At 42.8% G+C, this 17,056-nt stretch overlaps 2 protein-coding genes across 3 annotated transcripts in view; one reads left to right on the forward strand and one right to left on the reverse strand.

Moving 5' to 3' along the window:
• Window positions 1–1,012: 1,012 nt before the first annotated feature.
• sing (MARVEL domain-containing protein sing) lies at window positions 1,013–12,012 on the forward strand. Of its 2 annotated transcripts, none has more exons than XM_086530778.1 (5): window positions 1,013–1,121; window positions 9,287–9,467; window positions 10,389–10,571; window positions 11,051–11,191; window positions 11,798–12,012. In XM_086530778.1, the coding sequence occupies exons 2-5, from the start codon at window positions 9,291–9,293 to the stop codon at window positions 11,873–11,875; spliced, it is 579 nt and encodes a 192-aa protein (XP_086386904.1). In that variant the 5' UTR covers window positions 1,013–1,121; window positions 9,287–9,290; the 3' UTR covers window positions 11,876–12,012. The 2 variants fall into 2 exon arrangements, with proteins under 2 accessions (XP_086386904.1, XP_086386905.1); XM_086530779.1 differs by lacking the exon at window positions 1,013–1,121 and adding an exon at window positions 7,727–7,868.
• Window positions 12,013–12,283: 271 nt separating this feature from the next.
• Rcd-1 (Required for cell differentiation 1) overlaps window positions 12,284–17,056 on the reverse strand; it is a 12,237-nt gene continuing 7,464 nt past the window's right edge. The window contains exons 4-7 of the mRNA XM_086530777.1: window positions 16,514–16,663; window positions 15,933–16,091; window positions 15,519–15,646; window positions 12,284–14,962 (exon numbers count right to left, since the gene is read on the reverse strand). Of these exons, the coding sequence (XP_086386903.1) occupies window positions 14,788–14,962; window positions 15,519–15,646; window positions 15,933–16,091; window positions 16,514–16,663 (612 nt within the window). The 3' untranslated portion in view covers window positions 12,284–14,787. The remainder of the gene's footprint in view (window positions 14,963–15,518; window positions 15,647–15,932; window positions 16,092–16,513; window positions 16,664–17,056) is intronic.

Genomic DNA, 17,056 nt, shown 5'->3' on the forward strand with positions numbered 1-17,056 from the left:
TCATATCTTCTCCACCTACTACCATGCATGCAAAATTGGTGCCTCTATAAAGAAAGTTACAATTTACGATACTTCTTTTACTTCATGACGTCATGATGTCATGACGTCATAAACTAAAGAGTTCTACGTTTGATATACCATCAGAGAGTAGAGGAAAAAATATTGAAAACCTTTTTTTTAGATAATATTTTTTTACCGACCTGTTTCGCTGGGCCTTAAGAGGGGTATTAGGATTGCCTCGCTTGCTAGATGTGATATATATGTGTCATGTCATGTTTGTATATTTGATTGTATATTAATGTATGTAAATATGCTATACAATCATCATTTTCTCTCTCTCTCTCCCACCAACAAACACACAAGCAATTTCCGGCCCGGTAAGTAAACAAAAACGCACGTGGTTTCTCGCCCCCAGACCCCCCGCCATGAAGAGTTGCCATGTCACCTCTGAATTTAATTTTGAATTGGTCACACCTATTTTTAACGTCTTGTCAAAATCACAGCGCTATTTGAAAAGAAGAAGCGACTGTTGCGTAGAAAAAGTGCTTATGTTTTTTTTTAAATGTTGTATTGTTTAATGAATAATTATGTGCTTTGTTTTAATGGTTTCGTTAATAGTGACATTAATGTTTAACTTGAGCGATGATTATGAAGTCAGTCAAAATACGAACTGAATGTCTGAAAGAAAAAAAAAATCAAAGTACGGCTTTTTCAACTGTCCAAAACATGCACTTCGTGAGATACATTTATCTGAAAAAGAGACGTTCCACTTACAATTCTATTTTTCCGTAAGATCAAAACGATTAAAAAAAACGAAATGTCAAAAAGAAGAAGAAGAAAAAAAGTGAAGATCAGGTGATCCAAACAGCAGTCCATAATCATAGGAACCACGCGTACCCATCTTAACCTGCACGAACAAGCTACCAGACTAACCACACCCTTGCGTGTCACCAACAAAACCTGACAGTACTGGGTGGGTATCCCGGTGCCCAAAATAAACCGTGCCACCTCCACTACCGGTAGTGGAGGTGGCACGGGCACACAGACACACCCCACCTCCAGTGCCCGCGGTGCCACGGTGCCAAGCCGACCGACGACCAACGATACTCGCTAACAACGAGGCAGGTTTTGTGTGGTGTGATTTCTGTGATTATTTGATAGAGAATAAGTATTGCCAAAAGGTAATCATGGCGAGTTATCAAAAGACAAGCAAACAAACAAACAAACAAACAAAAAAAAAACATGGCGCTTCTGGATATATATTTTTCTTTCTCTCTCTCTCCCACCAACAAACACACAAGCAATTTCCGGCCCGGTAAGTAAACAAAAACGCACGTGGTTTCTCGCCCCCAGACCCCCCGCCATGAAGAGTTGCCATGTCACCTCTGAATTTAATTTTGAATTGGTCACACCTATTTTTAACGTCTTGTCAAAATCACAGCGCTATTTGAAAAGAAGAAGCGACTGTTGCGTAGAAAAAGTGCTTATGTTTTTTTTTAAATGTTGTATTGTTTAATGAATAATTATGTGCTTTGTTTTAATGGTTTCGTTAATAGTGACATTAATGTTTAACTTGAGCGATGATTATGAAGTCAGTCAAAATACGAACTGAATGTCTGAAAGAAAAAAAAAATCAAAGTACGGCTTTTTCAACTGTCCAAAACATGCACTTCGTGAGATACATTTATCTGAAAAAGAGACGTTCCACTTACAATTCTATTTTTCCGTAAGATCAAAACGATTAAAAAAAACGAAATGTCAAAAAGAAGAAAAAAAGTGAAGATCAGGTGATCCAAACAGCAGTCCATAATCATAGGAACCACGCGTACCCATCTTGGGGGGGGGGGGGGGGTGGGGGGGGGGGGGGGTGGGGGGGGGGGGGGGGTGGGGGGGGGGGGGGGTGGGGGGGGGGGGGGGTGGGGGGGGGGGGGGGTGGGGGGGGGGGGGGGGTGGGGGGGGGGGGGGGGAGGGGGGGGGGGGGGGGTGGGGGGGGGGGGGGGGGGGGGTGGGGGGGGGGGGGGGAAGAGGAGAGGGAGAAGAAGAGGAAAGCAATGACCAGGGAGGAGAAGAGAGCGAGAAATGAGAGGCGAGAAGAAGAGAGAGAGAATGAGAGGGAGCGAAGAGCAGAGAGAACTGAGAGGGAGGAGAAGAGGCGAGAGAAAATGAGAGGGAGATGAAGAGAAGAGAGAAATGAGGGAGTGGAGAGAAGAGAGAAGAAATGAGAGGGAGAGGAAGAGAGAAAGAGCCAATGAGAGGGCGAAGAAGAGAGAGCAAGGAAATGAGAGGGAGAGAAGAGAGAAAGGAAATGAGAGGGCAGAGCGGAAGCGAGAGAGAAATGGAGAGGGAGAGAAGAGCGTAGAGAAATGAAGAATTGAGGGAGAGCAGAGAGGAGAGAAATGAGAGGGAGAGAAGAGGAGTTGAGAAATGAGGAGGAGAGAATGAGCGGAGAGAAATGAGACGCAGAGCCAAGAGAGGAGAGCGAAGATATGAGATGAGGGGAGAGCAGCGCGAGAGAAATGAGAGGGAGAGAAGAGAGAGAGAAATGAGAGGGGAGAGAAGATGAGAGAGAAATGAGAGGGAGCGAAGAGAGAGTAGAAATGAGAGGGCGAGACGAATGCGAGCGAAATTGAGAAGGAAGGAGAGAGAAGAGCAATCGAGGGGAGAGAAGAGAGAGAGAAATGAGAGGGAAGTGGAGAGCAGAGAGAGAGAAATGCGAAGGGAGAAGAGAGATGGAATGAGCGGGGAGAAGCGGACGAGAGAGAGAACTGAGAGGGAGAGAGCAAGAGAGAGAGAGAGAGAGAGAGAACATGAGAGGGAGAGATAAGAGAGAGAAAGAAATGAGAGGGAGACGAAGAGAGAGAGAACTGAGCGAGAGAGCGAAAAATGAGAAGGGGAAGAGAAGAGAGAAAGAGAAAAGGGAGAGAAGAGAGAAAGAGAAAAGGGAGAGAAGAGAGAAAGAGAAAAGGGAGAGAAGAGAGAAAGGGAAGAGGGGGAGAGAGGAAGAGAGCGAAATTTAGCGAGGGGAGAGAAGAAGAGCGAGAGATATATGAGAGGGAGCAGAAGAGAGAGAGCAACATGAGAGAAAAGAAATGAAGGGAGAGAAGAGAGAGAGAAATGAGCAGAGGAGAGACGAGAGATGGAGAGAAGATGAGAAAGAAATTGGGGGGAGTGAGTGAGGAGAGAGGAAATTGAGAGGGAGGAGAAGAGGAGCAGAGAAATGCGAGGGGAGAGGAAGAGAGAGAGAAATGAGAGAGAGGGAAAGAAGAGAGAGAAAGAGAGGAGGGAGAGAAGAGAGAGAGATAAATGAGAGGGGAGAGACAGCGAGTAGACGAACGCACTGCAGAGGGAGGAGATGAGCAGAGCGAAAATGAGAGTGGAGAGAAAGAGAGTAGAGAAATGAGAGGGAGAGCGATACGAGAGAGCGAGACGAGAGAAATCGGAAGAGAGAATGAGAAGGGAGAGAAGAGAGCAGAGAAATGAGAGGGAGCGAAGAGAGAGAGAAATGAGGAGGGAGCCGAAGAGAGAGAGAAATGAGCGGGAGGGGGAGAAGGAGAGCAGAGAGAAACTGAGAGGGAGAGAAGAGAGGAAAGAAATGGAGAGGGAGAGATGAGAGAGAGACGCGACGGAACGAATGAGAGGGAGAGAAGAGCGAGAGCGACAATGAGAGGGAGAGCAAGAGAGAGAGAAATTAGAGAAAGAAAATGAGAGGGCGAGAGAGAGAAGAGAGAAGCTCACAGAAATGAGAGGGAGAGACGAGGAGAAGGAAATGAGAGGGTGAGAAATGCGACAGGGAGAGAAGCGAGCAAGAAATGAGGAGGGAGAGAAGAGAGAGAGAAATGAGAGGGAGAGGAAGAGAGAACGAGAGAGAAATGAGAGGGAGCGATGAAGAGAAGAGAGAAATGAGAGGGAGAGAAGAGAGCAGCGAGAAAGGAGAGGGAGAGAAGGCGAGAAGAGAAATGAGAGGGAGAGAATGAGAGAGTAGAAATGAGAGGGAGAGAAGGAGAGAGAGAGATGGAAATGAGAGGGAGAGAAGAGAGTCTACTGCAGAGAATAGAAATGAGAGGGAGAGAAGAGCGAGAGAAATGAGAGGGAGAGAAGAGCGAGAGAATGAGAGGGAGAGAAGCGCAGAGAGGAAATGCGCGGGAGAGAAGAGAGAAGCGAAAGGAGAGGGGACGCGACGCGAGAGAGAAATGCGGGGAGAGAAGAGAGAGAGAAATGAGAGGGAGAAGAGAGAGAAGATGAAGAGAGAGCTGAAATGACGAAAAAGAACGAGAGCAAATGAGAGGGAGAATGGCGGAGGGCGAGAAGAGAGCAGACAATGAGAGGGAGAGAGAGAGAGAGAAGAGAGCAAATGAGAGGGAGGAGAAGAGCGAGAGAAATGAGAGGGCGAGAAGAGAGAGAGAAATGAGCGGGAGAGAAGAGAGCGAGAAATGAGAAGGCGAGCAGAGATAGGAGAGAAGAGGAGGAAGAGAGAGAGAAATGCGAGGGAGAGCAGAAGGAGAAATGAGAGCAACGAGGGGAGCGAATCGCGACGAGCCCTGAGGAGGGGGCGCCGAGAGAGAGAAGAGGGAGAGAAGAGAGAGAGAGAAGAGAGAGAGAGAAGAGAGAGAGAATGAGGGAGAGAAGAGAGAGAGAATGAGGGAGAGAAGAGAGAGAGAATGAGGGAGAGAAGAGAGAGAGAATGAGGGAGAGAAGAGAGAGAGAATGAGGGAGAGAAGAGAGAGAGAATGAGGGAGAGAAGAGAGAGAGAATGAGGGAGAGAAGAGAGAGAGAATGAGGGAGAGAGAGAGAATTATGTGAGGGAGAGAAGAGAGGAGAAATGAGAGGGAGAGAAGAGAGAGAGAAATGAGGGGAGAGAAGAGAGAGAGAAATGAGAGGGCGAGAACGAGAGAGAGAAATGAGAGGGAGAGAGAGGAGAGAGAAATGAGAGGGAGAGAAGCGAGAGAGAGACGAGAGGGAGAGAGAGAGAGGAGGAAAAGAAGAGAGGGAGAGAGAGAGGAGAGAGAGAAATGGAGAGAGATGAGAGCAGAGGTAGAGGAAATGAGAGGGAGAGAAGAGAGGGAGAGAAGTGCGAGAGTAATGAGAGGGAAGTGGACGCAGCGAGAATTGAGAGCAGAGAAATGGAGAGGGAGAGAAGAGAGAGATGAAATGAGAGGGAGAGAGAAGAGAGAGAGAGAAATGCGAGGGGAGAGAAGAGAAGACGCGCAATGAGAGTGAGAGGAAGAGAGAGAGAAGATGAGAGGGAGAGAGGAAGAGGGAGAGCAGAGAGAAAGAATGAGAGGTGACGAGAAAGAGAGAGAGAAATGAGAGGGAGGAAGACGAGAGAGGAGAAATGAGAGGGAGAGATAAGAGGAGAGCGCACGAGAGGGGAGAGACAGAGAGAGCGAGGCAATGAGAGGGAGAGCGGCTAGGGAGAGAAGAAGCGAGAGCCACTGAGAGGGAGACGAGAGAGAGAAGCTGAGATGGAGAGGCGAGCAGAGAGAGCGCGAACTGAGATGTGAGCGAAGTGAGAGAGCGAATGAGAGGGACGACGCGCGAGTCGAACATGCGCGGGGCGGACGAAGCCGAGAGAGACGACATGCGAGGGAGAGCCGAGAGCGATATAACATCGAGGGCGAGCAGCGAGCGCGTCTGACATGCGCGGGAGCGCGCGAGAGAGCCCTGCGCGGGGGAAGCGAGCATGACCTGAGATTTCTCTCCTCTCTCTCTCCCATCTCTTTCTCTCCTCTCTCTCTCCCATCTCTTTCTCTCCTCTCTCTCTCCCATCTCTTTCTCTCCTCTCTCTCTCCCCTCTCTCTCTCTCCTCTCTCTCTCTCCTCTCTCTCCCATCTCTTTCTCTCCTCTCTCTCTCCCATCTCTTTCTCTCCTCTCTCTCTCCCATCTCTTTCTCTCCTCTCTCTCTCCCATCTCTTTCTCTCCTCTCTCTCTCCCATCTCTTTCTCTCCTCTCTCTCTCCCATCTCTTTCTCTCCTCTCTCTCTCCCATCTCTTTCTCTCCTCTCTCTCTCCCATCTCTCCCTCCCATCTCTTTCTCTCCTCTCTCTCTCCCATCTCTTTCTCTCCTCTCTCTCTCTCCTCTCTCTCTCCCATCTCTTTCTCTCCTCTCTCTCTCCCATCTCTTTCTCTCCTCTCTCTCTCTCTCTCTCTCCTCTCTCTCTCCCATCTCTCTCTCCTCTCTCTCTCCCATCTCTTTCTCTCCTCTCTCTCTCCCATCTCTTTCTCTCCTCTCTCTCTCCCATCTCTTTCTCTCCTCTCTCTCTCTCCTCTCTCTCTCCCATCTCTTTCTCTCCTCTCTCTCTCCCATCTCTTTCTCTCCTCTCTCTCTCCCATCTCTTTCTCTCCTCTCTCTCTCCCATCTCTTTCTCTCCTCTCTCTCTTTCTCTCCTCTCTCTCTTTCTCTCCTCTCTCTCCCATCTCTTTCTCTCCTCTCTCTCTCCCATCTCTTTCTCTCTTCTCTCTCTCCCATCTCTTTCTCTCCTCTCTCTCTCCCATCTCTTTCTCTCCTCTCTCTCTCCCATCTCTTTCTCTCCTCTCTCTCTCCCATCTCTTTCTCTCCTCTCTCTCTCCCATCTCTTTCTCTCTTCTCTCTCTCCTCTCTCTCTCTCTCCTCTCTCTCTCTCTCCCTCCCATCTCTTTCTCTCCTCTCTCCCTCCCCTCTCTTCTCCCCTCTCTCTCCCGCCCATCTCTTTCTCTCCCCTCTCCCTCCCATCTCTTTCTCTCTTCTCTCTCTCCCATCTTTCTCTCTCTCTCTTTTTTTCTCTCCTCTCTCTCTCCCATCTCTGTCTTTCTCTCCTCTCTCTCCCATCTCCTTCTCTCCTCTTTCTCTCCTCTCTCTCTCCCATCTCTTTCTCTCCTCTCTCTCTCCCATCTCTTTCTCTCCTCTCTCTCTCCCATCTCTTTCTCTCCCATCTCTTTCTCTCCTCTCTCTCCCATCTCCTTCTCTCCTCTTTCTCTCCTCTCTCTCTCCCATCTCTTTCTCTCCTCTCTCCCTCCCATCTCTTTCTCTCCTCTCTCCCTCCCATCTCTTTCTCTCCTCTCTCCCTCCCATCTCTTTCTCTCCTCTCTCTCTCCCACCAACAAACACACAAGCAATTTCCGGCCCGGTAAGTAAACAAAAACGCACGTGGTTTCTCGCCGCCAGACCCCCCGCCATGAAGAGTTGCCATGTCACCTCTGAATTTAATTTTGAATTGGTCACACCTATTTTTAACGTCTTGTCAAAATGTGCTATTTGAAAAGAAGAAGCGACTGTTGCGTAGAAAAAGTGCTTATGTTTTTATCTCTGTCACATTTTGTTTGTGTATGTTTTTTTTTTTAATGTTGTATTGTTTAATGAATAATTATGTGCTTTGTTTTTATGGTTTCGTTGATAGTGACATTAATGTTTAACTTGAGCGATGATTATGAAGTCAGTCAAAATACGAACTGAATGTCTGAAAGAAAAAAAAATCAAAGTACGGCTTTTTCAACTGTCCAAGACATGCACTTCGTGAGATACATTTGTCTGAAAAAGAGACGTTCCACTTACAATTCTATTTTTCCGTAAGATCAAAACGATTAAAAAAAACGAAATGTCAAAAAGAAGAAAAAAAGTGAAGATCAGGTGATCCAAACAGCAGTCCATAATCATAGGAACCACGCGTACCCATCTTAACCTGCACGAACAAGCTACCAGACTAACCACACCCTTACGTGTCACCAACAAAACCTGACAGTACTGGGTGGGTATCCCGGTGCCCAAAATAAACCGTGCCACCTCCACTACCGGTAGTGGAGGTGGCACGGGCACACAGACACACCCCACCTCCAGTGCCCGCGGTGCCACGGTGCCAAGCCGACCGACGATCAACGATACTCGCTAACAACGAGGCAGGTTTTGTGTGGTGTGATTTCTGTGATTATTTGATAGAGAATAAGTATTGCCAAAAGGTAATCATGGCGAGTTATCAAAAGACAAGCAAACAAACAAACAAACAAACAAAAAAAAAACATGGCGCTTCTGGATATATATTTTTCTTTCTCTCTCTTTCCATCGATCTTAATATTTTTTCACGTATGTTTCTTTCCCTTTAACATACATCTTACACGAAATTCACCGAAGACTGAACGGAGAAACATCTCTTCGTGAATGACAAAAGGTGATAATTGTCATGAATTTCAGAACCATGTATTCCTACGCGCATTCCTTTGACAAGTCACGTTGATTCTTGAGAAGCAGAGAACCTATGTTTAGATATGACATTTTTGCACCAATTTCCTTGTCTGACGGAAGGTTTTCTTTGTTTATATCTTGTGTTTGTTATGATGTGTGTGTCTTTGCGCGTCGCATGGATGCATAAAGATTTTTGATAAATTGTAAGTAACGTTAAAGAAATATGCGATCACACGCGTATATAAATATGCAAGCACATGAATAATATCTTTTATCAGTGATAATTACCGATTCAGTAGGATTTTGATTAATGTTTTTTTTTTCTTGTTCGTTGATACGCAAACATACTTATCTCTTCTTTCTTTATCATTCTAGAAGACTTGTTAGAATGGTACTCTTGTTTATTTTTGATGGTACACACGGGTCTGAAGGGTGCTCTGGGATTTCTGGATGTTTGTGTACGACACTCTTTCTTTCTCTCTCTTTCTCTGTCTGCCTCTGTCTCTCTCTGTCTGTCTGTCTGCCTCTGTCTGTCTCTCTCTCTCTCTTTATCTCACTCTCTCTCACATAGAATTTGCCGTGTTAGTTGGATACATATTAAAAAAATGTTCTCAAAGTTTACATTCTATTTCATATATCAGTTAAATGTTAATATATTTTTTTTCGGGAAAATATTTTATCAAGTTGAAAAATGTCTGATTGAATACTTTTACAATGTGAGATTCTCTATATATTTCCTTATTAAATCTTCGGAATCGTGTATTTACAAAATTTCATAATTGACACTAAATGAACATAGGCCTATATTGCCATATTATCCATTTACAAGTATACCATTTCTCAAACTCTCCCTAGGTGATTTTTTTCCATTTTTCTCCATCATAATGATGTGTGTGTGTATATATATATATATATATATATATATATATATATATATATATATATATATATATATATATTTATTTTCATATCAACCTCACGTTAATTTCCACATCTTTTCTACATAAAAATACTCATAAACTTCAACAAACTGAAACCTCTTTAAATTATCGTTATTTTCCCCACCCCCACCCCCACCCCCACCCCCACCCCCCTACTAAGTCTCAAAGATCCTTCTCTCTCTCCCCTGTTGCAGGACGATGATGCAACAGGGCCCTTCAGTAGGATGGAGTTCGGGTAGGCCTACCGTTATCCAGCCATCGGCCTACCGCTCGACTGGCAACGGCGGTATTGATTGCATGTGTTGCACGTGTTGCCCCTGTGTGAACTTGGGCTTCCTCAGGACTAAGGCTGGGTGGCTCAAGATCATGGAACTGGTATGTCGTTTTTCTTGTTTGTTGATGTAAGCGAGCAAGCACACGCACACGCACAGGTACAGGTACACGCACACGTACAGGTACACGCACACGTACAGGTACACGCACACGTACAGGTACACGCACACGTACAGGTACACGCACACGTACAGGTACACGTACACGTACACAAGCAGGTACACGTACACGTACACGTACACGTGCAGGTACACGTACACGTACACGCACACGCACACGCACACGCACACGCACACGCACACGAACACACTCCCTCACTATCTTTCATATTGCTTTCACTACTTATGCTGCAATTATTTCTATTATCATTGCCCCTGCTATTATTACTACAATAATGACTGCTACTATTATTACTATGGTGTTGCTGCTAGAGCTAGTACTGTTCTGTCATTACAGGAATTCGTGCCAATATAACTGCAGTAGATTTTCTGATTTGAGGGATTATATTTAAAACAATGTTAGTCCTTAAAAAAGTACATCCATACATACAGACATACGCACATACAAGCACACGCATACTCAAGAACAGGCACGCACACGCACACGCACACGCACACGCACACCCTCTCCCCACTCCCATCCCCAACTCTCTAACTCTCTCTCTCTCTCTTTCTCTTTCTCTTTCTCTTTCTCTTTCTCTTTCTCTTTCTCTCTCTCTCTCTCTCTCTCTCTCTCTTTCTTTCTTTCTTTTCTCTCTCTCTCTTTCTTTGTTTTATCTCTATCTCTTTCTTTTCTCTCTTTCTTTCTCTTCTCTCTCTCTCTTTCTCTTTCTCTTTTTTCTCTCTCTCTTTCTCTTTTCTCTCTCTCTCTCTCTCTCTCTCTCTATATATATATATATATATATATACATATATAATACATACATACACAATCACCAAAGCACAACTTCGGATCAATCCCCAGGTTCTGTCAGCGATCTGCCTCTTCTTGGTCCTGGACTACGGAATGTCTCACGTCTCACATATCGGCGAAGCTTTTCACTTCTTCCTCGTTACGAATTCTGCTTGCATCTTCATGGTCAGCCTGCTTACTTTCTGCTACATCATATCGGCGAATTCCTTCAATCTCATTAGGTCTTCGGTTCTGGTGAGTTGAGGGAGAGAGAGAGAGAGAGAGAGAGAGAGGGGGGGAGGGAGGGAGTGAGATTTAGATAGATAGAGAGAGAGAGAGAGAGGGGGGGGGGTGGAGTGAGATTTAAATTGAGAGTTTGTGTGTGAGAGAGAGAGAGAGAGAGAATTTGTATATGTGTGTGTGTGTGGGAGAGTAAGTGAGAGAGAGAGAGGGGGGGGGGGATAAAGGGAGTGAGAGAGAGAGGTGAGAGTGAAAGGGTGAGAGAGATAAAGAGAGAGAGAGAAAATGGATGGATGATTTGTGAAAGTATATTGTAATTAGGTACAGTCACTAAGCAATTAATCATTAAGGCATTAATAAAATAAGTAAATATATATATAATTTTTAAAAAGGAAAACCAAAAATAAAAGGGAAAGCAAAAAAAAAAAAAAAAAAAAAGTTTGCAGTTATGTGTGCGCGTGTGCATGTGTCTACAATTTTCCATTTCATTGCAGGAGACCATCTTCAACAGCCTGGCTTGCATCCTGTACCTGCTGTCGTCCTCCCACCTGTCCTGGGCCGTCCAGACCTGGCTTTGGCCCCAGTACAGAATCACGCCATACTATACGGTCTACCCAGCTATGACCGCCTGTTATGTAAGGAGGGTTATCAGTCTTGTATTTCATGGGTGGTTTGTTTTGCAACTCGTTCTGATAATTTTGTGTTCAATAGGTAACTGCTCTTTAAAAGAAATAAAGAATATTATCCTCTGATGTATTCAAAAATTGTAATTACTTTGAAATTTGTTAAAATTACCTTATGGAACTCCTATAGATATATTTTCTACCCTCGGCTCCTATGTCATGAAATAGTTTATATTTTTTACAAATCTTTCAATATCCAATGGATGATTTTCGAAGCACACATTTATAGTGAAACAATGTGCACTTTATGTTGCATACTATACTAAAGTAAAGCACTACCCTTCTATTTTTGAGTAGAGAAAAGTACAAAAGCGACTGAATAAATCACAGTGCAAGAGATGTGATTAATACATATTGCTTCTCATCAGAATTACATGTAACACTAATGAATAGATAAACACATTACATAAAGTATTTTGATTAAATCATTTAGTGCTTATTGTCTCATTTATACCCTCATGTACATGTACTTTATCACTATTCCATTCCCTTTTCTCCTTTCAGCAATCCTTCCTCCTGTCTTCCCTGTCAACTTACACCAGCATTTGTCCTTTCCAGGTATTGGGTCTTGTGCTCGGCATCATGCATGGTATAGACGCTTGGCTAGCCTACAGGAATCTCAAAGGGAGGCCTTGATCACGTACGAAGACATTGCAACGGTTTCTTCACTCAAAAATTGTAATGTTTTTCTCTTTGTCTCTTTCGTGTTCATTTCATATTAAAAAGATATATAACATGAGTATTTGTATGAAATATAATTTATAATGACAATGTCTTTTTGTTTTTTTCTGGTTGACCTTTTTATCAACATCTTGAGTATTGATTGTTGGAGTAACTTGGGGGAAAAAAAAAAAAAAAAAAAAAAAAATCTTAATAAAAGGAAGGTGAAACTAAAGAAACACAGAAATAATAATAATAAAAAAAAAAAGTGAGAAAGAGATTGTTGTAGATACAGATGTGTATATGTATTGATAAATTATTTCAAAAGTTCCATTCATTTTTCCTCTGCCAGCCAATCCCAAGGTTAATAAAAATAAACACGTGTTCCACTCAACTGAGAATACTTCATTTCTGAAACTGACTTTGGAAGATCATCCCCGTGAACAGTGAAACAAGACACAACACCGAGCATCTGAAATTCAACGGCATGAGATTGCTTGCTTACCCTAATCTCTTGATCTTTTGCACTTGCGGGTAACATCCTGCACTCTGAACGTTAAGTCTATGGTCCGAGTCCGAAACATAATTCATGCCTCTTGTTTTGTTTTATTTTCAGGGCATGCACATTTTTAACAGTTTGAAGATACGATGGTATGTGATTGACATGGTGAGGGGTGAGGGGGGGTAAAGGGGTTGGTACAAGCAGGGGGGGGGAATAGAAAGAAAAGATTGAGCGAGAATCAAGATAACATCCTAATTCTTATCCTATCGTCAAATTGTTAATAAGAACACTTGAATAATTTTGATAAACTTGTACAGCATTAACAGGCCACAACAATCATCATAATAATAATAATCATCATCATAAGGGTTTTCGCTGATCAGACTAAGCTAAGGATTTTCTCAGCTCATACAGAAGTACCTTCATTGTTTAAAAATCTTTTCAGGAAACAAATGTAAAATACTGCATTCCTAAGGCATACAAGACAATAGATGAATCACAGTTTGCAGAACATTGCTTTTTCCAACACTGACTATCTGTGACACTACAGAAGTTCCTGAATACAAGAGAAAGAAACTGAAAAAATAAAATAAGTCATCTGAAAAAGAAAGAGAATGAAAACGAAAACTTTTGACTGTCTTCACTGTAGTTTAAAGAGTAATAAAGAATTGAACGTCAACAACCCTCGTTATTATAATAAATGTTGCCATTCTCCATGCAAATCATTCGATAACTGGTCCACTATTATTATACTATTTGAATTTTACCTTAATTGTCATAAAATTCAAAATCTGAGTAACACTTGGTCGTGCTACCTACATTCCCTGTTCTTTTTAAAGCATCTGAGAGAAATACGAGACTAGTGCTCTCTATTGCCTCTGCAGTGTCAGTCACCGAGTCCGACTGATGATATATATACACTGAAAAATAGTTACCTTTCTCTATGTAATCACAGAAAATTACTTTCTAAATATGAACTGTACAACACTACATATAAAAGCCCCTTTTAACAATAAAGGTTCATTTCATTCCCAGTTTTGACTTGGCATGTGACACTTACCCTGTTCTGATTATTATCATCATTTTTTTTTTTTTTTTCATATCGTGACAAAGTTCCAAACATGGTTAAAATGTTGGGAAGATATCTTTCCATCTTAATAAGCATGATGTCAAGCAGGAGCTAAAAAAATGAAAGCCATTAAGAATGTAAAAAAGTTGTCCGTTGGTTAAACTGACAAACTAGAATTTTGACAGTTTTCTATTCTATGACTGGTTTAATTCGTTCTTCTCCAATTCTTACTAAACTGCAAATTCTATCAAAAAGTTATTTAATCGTTTAAAAGTACAAACATTATGAACTACTAATTTTAAGCCCAAAACTATCCCAAACATCCTGATAAATGATTAAATGCACTGCAAATTCTACAGCGAGGATTATCCTGTAATTTCCTGATTGGTTATTGCCTGGCACTGCATCGAGTTTCTGGGAGCAAAAAAGGGTACGTTCATCAACCATCTTTTCCAATACAGTAATCAAAACAAGCTGTCAAGTGATTATATAAAGCCCAAAAATTTGGCTTCAGTTGGCAGGTACAAACGAGGAAGAGTATTTCTTAAGGCCACATCCAGGAATTGTTTCTGAACCAGTTACGCACGTCTTGTGCGAGGATGCTCCAGCGAGTCACGTCTTTCATACACACCTGTCAAGCTTTTCAGTCACTTGATTTAAGCAAACACATTAAAAAATCACTTGATTTGGCATATCTTATCCAGAGCAGAATAGAGAAAATAAAATTACCATATGGGCAAAGAGCATCGAAAACACTGTGTTTCAGTAAATATAACTGGCTTTGATTACCACCTGAATACGACTCTTAATCCTTCCCCTTGACATTAGAGAACCTTCAATCTTAATTGTCTGCCTCATGGAGGAAAACAAATAACCCCTAACTTGTTCCTGGCTTGACCCCGGAACAACTATAACCTCCACTGTACATTTTTATTACACAATGGCAAAGTGATCACTTATGTTTGATAAGTACAGCCTCTGCTATGCAAAGCGAGAGATCCTCATTAACTTATTCAACAGCCTAGCAAAGGAAAATCACACATTTATGAGCCTTACAAACAAAATTGCATTTGGCAAAAGTCCACAAGCACAACGTCCATCCAAAGTGCTCGGATCACGCCAAGCACAGTTCACAATATCACGACTTGCTGCCATCTCAGTCCAGGCTATGAGAGACATACGAAAATTATGCCTCCAAAAATATTTGTCTAGTCGTAACCACCACACGAGCAGTCTCAACATAGAAACGCACACTTGCTGCAGTTAGAAGAATCATCACATGACGCAGAGTCCCGATCTCTCTCCTTCCAAACGGCATCACTGGGCGGCTAGGGGCGGAAGTGTAATTCGGTGATCTGCTGCGGCGGTGGACTCGAGGTTTGCCAGGAGTTGCTGGAGCCAGTGCTTGGTCGACTTGTCATCCTTCAAGCAGGCACCGAAGGTCTGGTCCTTCAGTTGGTCTGGCAGGCACTGGCGCAAAGCTTCTCTTGCTCTGAAAGGTTATATCATGGTAACATAATTCATGAAATACAGAAGCAGAAATGAACGTTATAACGATGAAAATTAATAAAAATTAGAGCATAAAATAAGGAAGCAAAAATGAATATGAAGTGAAATCATCTATTCCGTCAAGGGAGCATAACCAAGAGAACGAATATGTAAAGTAACCTAAAATAAAGAGGATACTTATCCGTTCTCTCTGAGGAATCGGGGATATGACTATATATGTCTATCCACAAATATAGTATAATATACCCACACAGAGTATGAAGGTATGTATGTGAGTACATGAGGTGCCTGATTTTACATCAGAAACTCCCACACACACAAAGGCTAGGACAGTGCCTCCTTCTGAAGTACTTTCATGAGGTCGGTGGAAGGCGTTTCCCCCGAGTGGATGCCCCTCCTGACTTTGGACCATAACAAGATTTGAACCCACTACACTAAGAGACCCTACTGGTCCTCAGTTGCATACTTTATTACTGCACCAAGGCAATCCATATATGTGTTTCCATATATGGAAGAAAAAATAGAAGTTTCAATCTTACCTTGGATTATCTGAGAGTCTTAAATAGCAGCGGATCACGTGTTTTAAGAGACGAGCGGACTGTTCTTTTGCCAAAGCAATGACCATCTTGCCCAAGATCATTGCAACATGGGAGAAGCGTTCATAGGTCTGCAATTTAGAAAAAGAAACACTGAAGGATCATGCAGAACAATAAAAATTGTAATTAAATCAACAGATTGGGATTTTCTTTTTCCTCTAGTATTCTGTCACAGTCACAAACCCATTCGTTATGTGATACTATAATTTCTATATCCTTTTTCCAAATCTAATACCACATTTCCAATAAAACATGAAAAAAAAATCAATACAACTTCTACAACAAAAAAACTCTAAATATTCAATTTAAAAAAAAGGAAAGACAACGAAGAAAAAGGTCACCTCAGACTGAACAGACCTGACATATGTAGTTGAGGCCAGTCTCGTCGAGCAAGATCTTTTGCAGGATGAAGGTGGCGACGGTTTTGCTCAGCTCGGATCCCGACTCCATGATCCTAAGGCAGAGGGGGATGATCTCCGTCGTGAGCAGGAAGTTGATCACCTCTTGCTCGTCCGTCTGTTTCGGCGAGAGAAAGGTGCGGGAGGGAAATAGGGATTAATTGCAGGTTGGCTTAAAATACGAGGTCTCTGTAGCCATGTCTTGAGAAAATGGATAGTCAAAAATATCACAAGTCACAAAAAAAAAGAAAAAGAAAAAAAAAAAAAAAAAAAACAGTATACAAAAGATGTGAAAAAAGAGGAAGAAGAAAAAGGGAAAAAAGAAGAAGAAAAAGGGAAAAAGAAGAAGAAGAAGAAGAAGCAGAAAAAGAAGGGGAAAAAGAAGAAGAAGAAGAAGGGAAAAAGAAGAAGAAGAAGGGAAAAAAGAAGAAGAAGAAGGGAAAAAAGAAGAAGAAGAAGAAGAAGGGAAAAAAGAAGGAAACCACCCATTAGCTCAAATTCAAAACTCCTCAAAACCCGCGTCTTCTTCCACCCCCTTACCTTCACCAGGGCTCCTATTACGCCCAGGGACGTCAGGCGGAGGTACTCAAACGGCCGGGTTTTGCTGACGGTTTGCAGGAATGGATACAGGTACAGTGGAATGTGTGCGGCGAGAAACTGCGACCGCGTTTCGGGGTGTGAGGCTACGCACTGCGGAGGAACAATGGGGTAATTAGAACTTTTTTTTTTTTTTCTCTTTACAATATATTGCAGGGAAAGAGGAAGGGAATGAATAAGGGAAGGAAGGAGGGAATGAGACAGAGAAGGGGGAGGGGGAGGGGGAGGGAGGCAGGGAGAGCCAGAGACAGAGCAGGAGAGAAAGAGAGTGAGACACCACCTTAGCAGTATTAACACCTTGGCAACAAACATTATATGCCACTGATTGCATAATGCTGCAATGTCTCCGTAACTGATTAGGAGATAATGTAACAAAGAAATGCAGGGAAGCATAAAACACCGTTGCTATGCTTTATTGCAACTGAATGTTACTGGATGGTCAATGACATTATATATTATTTATCATGTTGTTGTGTAAGAGATATA

This window comes from Penaeus japonicus, unplaced genomic scaffold, assembly GCF_977035675.1.
Source record: "Penaeus japonicus unplaced genomic scaffold, GWHDUDI00000001_assembly GWHDUDI00000034, whole genome shotgun sequence".
Taxonomy (NCBI): domain Eukaryota; kingdom Metazoa; phylum Arthropoda; class Malacostraca; order Decapoda; family Penaeidae; genus Penaeus; species Penaeus japonicus.

Coding starts and splice junctions, on each gene's coding strand:
- sing (XM_086530778.1), top strand. CDS start 9,291: ATGATGCAACAGGGCCCTTCAGTAGGATGGAGTTCGGGTAGGCCTACC. Junction 9,468..10,388: donor GGCTCAAGATCATGGAACTG/GTATGTCGTTTT, acceptor ATCAATCCCCAG/GTTCTGTCAGCGATCTGCCT. Junction 10,572..11,050: donor TCATTAGGTCTTCGGTTCTG/GTGAGTTGAGGG, acceptor ATTTCATTGCAG/GAGACCATCTTCAACAGCCT.